The sequence below is a fragment of the Olea europaea genome, unplaced genomic scaffold (assembly GCF_002742605.1).
Source record: "Olea europaea var. sylvestris unplaced genomic scaffold, O_europaea_v1 scaffold1066, whole genome shotgun sequence".
Taxonomy (NCBI): domain Eukaryota; kingdom Viridiplantae; phylum Streptophyta; class Magnoliopsida; order Lamiales; family Oleaceae; genus Olea; species Olea europaea.
In genome coordinates this window covers 230,141-238,358 of record NW_019228010.1, presented here as the reverse complement: position 1 = coordinate 238,358, position 8,218 = coordinate 230,141, and the positions used below count along the sequence as shown (strand labels likewise).

At 30.0% G+C, this 8,218-nt stretch overlaps 1 protein-coding gene across 4 annotated transcripts; it reads left to right on the top strand.

The window, feature by feature from the left end:
* The first annotated feature begins 4,519 nt into the window (after positions 1-4,519).
* On the top strand, positions 4,520-7,110 carry LOC111373061 (type I inositol polyphosphate 5-phosphatase 1-like). 4 transcript variants are annotated; one of them, XM_022995532.1, is made up of 4 exons: positions 4,520-4,609; positions 6,265-6,321; positions 6,413-6,569; positions 6,776-7,110. In XM_022995532.1, exons 2-4 carry the CDS (start codon positions 6,280-6,282, stop codon positions 6,925-6,927), a joined length of 351 nt encoding a protein of 116 aa, XP_022851300.1. In that variant the 5' UTR covers positions 4,520-4,609; positions 6,265-6,279; the 3' UTR covers positions 6,928-7,110. The 4 variants fall into 4 exon arrangements, with proteins under 4 accessions (XP_022851300.1, XP_022851302.1, XP_022851301.1 ...); XM_022995534.1 differs by having other exon boundaries at positions 6,458-6,569; positions 6,776-7,107; XM_022995533.1 differs by lacking the exon at positions 4,520-4,609 and adding an exon at positions 4,646-6,164.
* Positions 7,111-8,218: the final 1,108 nt, after the last annotated feature.

Below are 8,218 nucleotides of genomic sequence, written 5' to 3'. Positions count from 1 at the left end.
ACCCAAACAAGGGCTAAAAATTTGAACTATTTTTATTATATATATATTTTTTAGAATTTTAGATCTATTTGTTTTTCAATTTTTTTTAAATTTATCAAAAATTTTGAAAATTAAATTTTCTATTTTATTTTTGATTTTTTTAAAAATTTAAAAATTTTACTTTGTAAAATTTATATTTTTAATCTTTTGATTTTATTAAAATGCTTGTTTTCCATATTTTGAACACTCAAAAATTCAAAAATATGCTTTGAGTTTTATGTTGTCAATTTAACTTTATTTTCGAAAATGTATTTTAGCATTTTGCAAAATTGAAAACAGCAAACCAAACGCATCCTTAGAAATTTGGGTCTATACGAGAAAACGAAAATAAAGTCAACCTAATTTAATACATGTATCCATAGATATTAGATTCTGCCTAGTAGTCGACCCAAAAAATAACTGGTGGATCAATGGTTAAATTGGTAGGTTATTGTTAGATTTTAATTTTAATTAATTATATTTTTGAAATAAAAAGAAAACCTGTTACTTTACAGTATCGATGGGTACTTTTCAAGTTATAAGAAGGGGGTTGCTATATATATATATATACATATATATATATATTGCTTACCTCGAGAGACAAAGGATCATAAATTTCCATAATGGTCAAGGAGGTGAAATGTCATGATATAATCAAAGGTCCAAATCACAACTGTTGTGAATTTAATATGAAATTTTTACTGCCCCCTATAGTAACCATTCGGTTCATATTGTACCGGATTCGATTCTACGTAAGACGGTTATTGACTGGTTCAATCAGTCTTTGACCGGTTCCTATGCTGCCTATATCAATTAATGCATCCAAACTAGTTCAACGGTTCATGGTCACGATCGATCGGTCCAGTCCAATTTTTATAAGTACGTATCTATCAACTCTAATTACCTTGCTTATCCACGACATATTTATTAATTCATTGACCAAGTGGGATCGAACACACCAAGCCCATTCTAAAAGCACACAATATACTTAAAAATCTCAGGAGACAACTCATTTATAATTACAATTTGAGCTATACTACTTGTACACATGGTGTACAAATATCATTTCCCTTACAATTTTGGAATGTTGTTGGGACATCTTTGTCCCATAAAGGGGTTTCTCTGATCTGGTGCGCGTCAAGGGCCCTATTCAACATGATGTGGTTACAGCAAGTAAATTATAAATATTCAAAACATACGGTATTAGAGTATAAATATCAAAACATAAGGTTAAAATTAGAACTACATCGAACTTGAAAATTATAACCTAAAAAATAGTTTCGATTCCCCCAATTTTCGTAGTAAACAAGCCGATTTCTTAATGATTTCACCTGTTTTTGATTTTCTTTATCTAGTTCTTATAATATTAAGGTTTGGTTTGATATTATCTTACTTCTGAGAGAATCAGTTAAAGAAAAAATTCAGATGCAAAATACTATGTATGTTTCAAAATCAGAATTCAGTATTTGGTAAATAAAAGTAATTTATTGCTGTGAGTGGATAAAATTACTAAAATGGACATTAATTATAAATAACAATGTTATAAAAAATTATTTACTTTATAACAATAAATTATTTTATCAAATATTTTTCTTAGGCAATATATTCACTATAATTATTTCAAATTAAAAAATAACATCTATTAAATCTCATAATTGATTAAAAGTTGCTAAAAAATTCAAGTCAAACTCAACAAATTAATTTTAATCACATATTTCATGAGATTTACGACTTTTCAATCATACATTTCATCAACTTTTTAATAATTATTTATTATAGAAATATGTAATTTACAAATTTGCACTTTTACATTTAATCAAATGTGGTTAAATTCATTTATTTCGATCAACTGAAGAAGGAATGGTGGATTTTGTCCATTTGTCCTCTAGCTATAATTGAATGAAAGATTTGGATATGTAGGTGTAGAAATGAAAAAATTGAATATAATATGCAACTAATTTAGAAGTTTGAAACTCCAACTACAAAATTTCCATCAAAATCTAATAACCATTTTTTAATTTTTCAGAAGACGACCATAACCAGGGGCGGAGCCAGAAAACGATATTAGGATGGCCTGAAATTTAATTTTTTTTAATAAACTTACGCCACAAGAAATCGAGTTTCGGAGGCTATTTTTGTGACATTCACAACAAAAAGTATACAAAACTCAGTGAAATAAAAAAAAGTTTAAATGTCTCACATTAATATATTCCACTAAATCTTTGTATTTTTTTAACAAATGCTTACATTAAAAAATATAAACTAACTATGATAGAAATAACCAAAAATATATATCCACCAATGAAAATTAAAAAAATAAAAACTTAATAAGTACCATTCTAATAACTTTTACAACCAATCTTTCCAAACAACTGAAACTGGATTGAAACATGCAATCAATAATATATCACTATAATCCATATATTATTATCTCAAAATATTATTTGGTGTTTTCATCAATTTTTTATATCACTATATTTCAAAGTGAGTGAAGAATCTCAATCAAAGTAAGAAAAATAAACTAAGAATTTTGAGTGTTAAAGATATTAAATTTAATTCACATCCATTTTCTGCTTGATTTCAAGAATATACTCATATGTAGATTACTTTATAAATAAATAAATTTTAACAAATATTCTTTTTATTGTCAATATCAAATCTATAAAAAGTTATTTATTTTGATCATAATATCTATTTTATAATCAAAATAAGTAATTTTTTTAATAAATATGAATAAATAATAAATGAAAATAGATGTAGAAATAAAAAATAATAATTACCTTAAAATTTTGAAAAATACGTAGTGTCTCTAACTATTAAAATAAGTAATTTACTTTTAGATCTAATCAATACTAATATTCTATAATAAAATTTACTTAATAATTATAAGTAAATTTTAGTCAAATATACATTAAGTACAATATCTAATTTGACAATAAAATATTCACATTTTATGAATATCATGAAAAGAGTAATTAATAATTGATGTCTTTTATACAATTTAAATAATTGAACATTAGACTTAGGTTGAGATTCAAATTAGAGCTGAGCTAATGCTAACATTCGGGCCAAAACTTTACACTCTCTTCTTAATTTTTCATATTGGCTGGAGAGTAAAGTGCTAATGCTAACATTTGAATCAAAACTCTACACTTTCTTATTAATTTTTTTATATGGGCTCGGGAGTAGTGCTGGGCTGCCTCCGCCCATGACCATAACTAACACATAATCTACAAAGTGGTACCAATAAGTTTAATATAGTTTTATTTGTCAGCTTCATAGCCTAGGAACGCGACAACGTGCAATGATAAATAACAAATTTGTGTAAATTTTTAGTTAATGAAAATTTGACTTTTATATTTTTAAATTTCTCTTAATGCATGTAATATCACACAGTGATCATAAATTGGTACGTGTCAACAATGTGGGATTTAGTTGGATTATGAGATTTATATATTCCAATAAAGGACAAAATACAGCTTTCAAATGACATCATCCACTGTCATCAAGATTTAAATTATAATTATTTCATAAATTATTTAAGTTTGAATGGTTTATTATCCAACTTTTATCTTATTTCAAAGAGTAATGTTATTTGTAATCGCTCATTGCGGTAGTCGTCCTATATGGCATACACATGGCAGATGATTATTTAATGCATTAACGTGGTAACTTTTTTATTCATTAATGCATCAAATAACTACCTGTCATGTGTATACCACGTACGACGACTATCGCAATGAGCAGCTGCAAATAGCATTATTTTATTTCAAATTATAAGGAAATTTAAATAAACATTGACTACAAGTTACGATGGAATAATGCTACACGACAATAGTGATGCATGGCACCAATCTATGCGATGGAGCCACTACTATTACTATATAAACTAATGCTATATATGTACTAATATTATAGTCTAACATTATTCATCTCAAAATTATTGCATTCATGGAATATGTTATTTGGCTATTCCTATTTGGTTTAGCTAAAAATTAAGGTCCCGTTTGAGAGCGATTTTGAGAATTAATTTTGTGACTGTTAGGAGAAAAGTGGGGATCACATGTGAGAGAAGAAGTCAAACTTTACGGTTGGAATGGTAAGATAACGGTCAAAAAATCAAATTTTTTGGATGAAAAATCACTCCCAAACACTCCCTAAATTTTTAGTAGATTTTGATAAGGATCGATGAAATATATATTTGAAAAATTGATAAAAATTATGAATCATATTAAATACGTGGTTAAAAATAAATATGAAAAATAAAAGTTTTTGAAAATGAAGATCAAAGAGGGGCTTAATGAAAAACTCACTACTAGTTATTGTCTGATTGGCCCACAAAGTCAAAACATGAAACCTAAAAAAATCCTTTAATAAAAAAATTTAAAATGGCTAAAACTAAAATGCCACGTGGCATAATCTGAATTGTTGAGCTGAATTATAAGTTGTCAAAAGGTGGATTCTCTTTTACCTTTTATTCATTACACAACCACTTGTAGTCTTTATTCTCTGGTGCTGTGCTGAGAAGTAGAAGAAATTGCACCTTACATTGCAGGTGCACTCTAGCAACCCGACTCTCACATCTTTTAAGGTACGTTGATCCTGCTTAAAAGTCGTTTAAAAATCATTGAAAGGTGGCAATTTTGGCGGCATGTATAGTCGGCTTTTAAGATGGTCAACACATGCTCTAAATCATACGATATTTTTGTATATTGGCTCACTTTCATAATCTTCAGCTGGAATTCATTTCTGCTATGAGCTTCTGATTCATGCTTAGACAGATTTTTATGTTTAATTACAATACTCAATTATGAACATATGGAGGTTCTGAATTTTTTGGTTAAAAGGTTTTTCCTCTAATAATTCTGTCTGGATGATTTGCTTTTTTCTGTCAATCCGTTTTCACTTTTTTAGTCGAAACATGTTTAGCTTTTTTAAGAAGATACCTTTCTCTTATGATTTTTAACTGAAAATTTACTTTTTCCAAAAGAAACTTTACTTTCTTTAAATAAAAACCAAGCATGCTTATAACATGATTGCTCACATAGGACCAGATGGTGAAGCACGATTAACATGTCCATAGAATTTTACCCATAATTGACTTAAAAGCAAATTGCAATATAAATAATCATGCGATCCTCGGTATTATTATTTCCAACATGAAACGTTATTTTCTTAGTTCGTCTTTCTTTGATCAGTATTCGATATCATAATCGACAAAATTATAATTTGTATTTCTTCTATAAGGCTCGTTGTATTACAATAATTCAGATGATAACTGTGGGTTTTGTTATAGTGATGAACATTAAGCCCTTGTTTGCCAATCATTAAAGTAGGAAAAATGAGTTTCTGGAATAATAAATTTTTGGAGAATATGTGATTAAAAAATGTGAAAAAGTTTAAATTTTACATGTAAGATATTTTATTGTGAGAATGTATAATTGAAAACGAATTTGAGAAAATAAGGATTTTGAAATAATGATGTATAAACTGGGTTAGTAGTAACTAAACCTGGATGTAAGTTACCAGTGTTGTCATGAAGATTTCCATTTGTACAGAAAACCGTTTCATAGAATTCTGCCAAAAATCTCACGTGTGTGGGACCCACGTTGTGATAAAAAATGTCAAAAAATCCCCCAACCCACCCGCTATTGCGTCTATTCTGTATGATTTCTGTGCGTGCAATTTCTGTACACACAGCAAGCTTTGTGTTGTCATTTTCTAATTATGGAAATTTTCATATGTGGAGAGTTCTTTTTGGTTTTAGAGATAAAAAAAGAAAAAGAAAAAAGCCACAAAATGGAGAATTCAGATCCACTGAATTAATGGCAGATGTCAAGATTCGATTTCACATGTAGAATGAATTAGAACTGGCTGTAACCGACCAGTGTTGTCATTTTCTAATTATGGAAATTTTCGTAGGTGGAGAGTTCTGTCTGGTTTTAGATATTAAAAAAAAAAAATGTTACATCAGCCACAAAATGGAGAACTCATATCAACTGAATTAAATGGCAGACGTCAAGATTTGATTTCACACGTCAAAATGTTAATTTCGTTGGCGAGTTTTGCGCCACCGAAATGTCACTGTCAAACTCCTTCCCGAAGCACATAACTCACTCCCGTTAAAATTAATTAATACTATAAAGGTATAATTAACGACCCACTTGAGCTCCGGGTTTAATCATTTATAATCTGTTTTTTTCCCCCCACAGTTTTGCCATTTATTTCTTACAATTTTCCGTTCAGACTTTCTGTTTGAACATGAGGAAGCAGAATTCAAGACCCCAACGCCGGCAATCAGAGGTATTGTTGTATGTTTTTACAGATTTCTCTTTTTTAGACTGATGATTACTAGAAATCCTTTTTTTATTGGGTGACTTGAGAGAGATTGCAGAAAAATTGGGCTGAAAAATTGTGTTTCGGTTGCACATGCCTGCAGCTTTTCTGGGCTCGAGTGGTCATGCGCAAGTGGCTCAACCTCACCAACAACAATTCCGATTACTCCGCCGACACTGACTCCAATTCGGACTCCATATCCAACTCCGACCCAGGTCCACTTTTGTTGTTTTACCCATGATCGTTTTGTACTTATCGCTTGGCATTTCACATGTTTATTAGCTAGCATTGGACATGATTGAATATTACACTGGATAGAACTTCAATTGTACAGTAGTATGCAATTCACCCTGGTAAATATTCCAATGAAGTTTTACTTCTGCTCTGGATTTCTTTTTCCTTTTTCATTTTTTTTTTGCAGAATATTGTCAGTGGCCGGGTGCGTCGCGGTTTAAGAATGACAGAAGCGATGGAGTTCGAGTCAAGGATTATGGTAATGTGCTTTGTTCAAAGTTCAGGGTGTTGATTTTTGGTTCAAGTTTGTTTCGATCAGTGTTAGTGATGCCTTTATGATTCACTTTTTCATTTGGAAAAGAGATAGAGAATTTTTTTTTTAAACTATTTTTTTGGTAATATATTGGTCTCAGAAGCTTACCTTTTTGGGCTGTGAGAATCTTCACAATATATTATTGTGCATTACACGGGTGACTTTGCCTACCTTATATAAATAAAGAACTAAAGGGTTTTTTTGTCTTCTTTGTCGAAAGGATTCTAACAAGGTCGGCCGTGAGATTTTGGGGGCTTTAGACCCAGGGATGGCAACGGTTCGGTTTCGGTTCAGTTCCGCCAAAATCATCACCGAACCGTCAAATTTTTTGCCATACCATAATCACATAAATCCATTCGGTTCGATTCGGTTCGTATCTCGATTCAATTAATAACCACGAAAATAAATTATTTTTTATAGGTCCATCCGTCAAATTGATATAAAACAATTTACGAAAAGAGAGTCAATGAAAACAAAAACATAATATTCCAAACGAAAATGCAAACATTATCCCAAATTCCAATTGTAAAATACAAATTTAACAAACAATATTATGAATATAACAATACTAAACTTTTCCTTCATTATTGATTCTTGTGCATTATAGTTACTTGATTCATGCTCAATAATTCAAAAATTTCAACCTTAACTCATATTCAATCTTCATTCTTCCCCACAACTCTAACTAGTATAGGTAAGCACTCAAAATTGATTCTTATATAGTAAATAAGAAATGTAAGTAGAGAATACAATGATACTACCTAATCCAAAATGGTTTTAACTAAGATTTAAATAAAAAAATGTACCTTTCGTCAACTTCCTTCTCACTATACTTGCTATTCCTAATAAAAGAATGATTTTTTTAAGCGGGTAGTCGATTCGGTTTCAGTTCGACGGCGTAAATACCAAACCCGCACCGTCACGAACCGATTCATTAAAATCAAATACTATATCACCCCCATTGCACCATTGGTTCGATTTTTTTCGCTCCATTCGGCTCGGTTAACTGCGATTTTCGATTTTAACTGTTCAAATTGTCATCTATATTTAGACCGATTTCAAATATGGAACCTTATTTATATGTAAAAATATGTGTAAAATAAAAAACAAATAAATTTTTTTGGCATGTATTTCTATTCAACTCCCTCACCAAAGTGGGGCCTTAGGCGAGCCTATACTCAGGGCCAGCACTGGATTTTGATTTGTTTACCTATTAGAGAAACTTTAAATGTTTGGACCTTTTGAATTGCTCGCAAGAGGAATTAAGAGTTTTTGGATCCTTTGTCAAGTAGTACTTTATTTATGGGTGCACATTTA

Excerpts from the sequence above, each read along its gene's own strand:
- LOC111373061 (XM_022995532.1), top strand. The coding sequence starts at position 6,280 with ATGAGGAAGCAGAATTCAAGACCCCAACGCCGGCAATCAGAG. Across the intron at positions 6,322-6,412 it reads CCCAACGCCGGCAATCAGAG|AAAAATTGGGCTGAAAAATT; the intron begins GTATTGTTGTAT and ends GAGAGATTGCAG. Across the intron at positions 6,570-6,775 it reads CATATCCAACTCCGACCCAG|AATATTGTCAGTGGCCGGGT; the intron begins GTCCACTTTTGT and ends TTTTTTTTGCAG.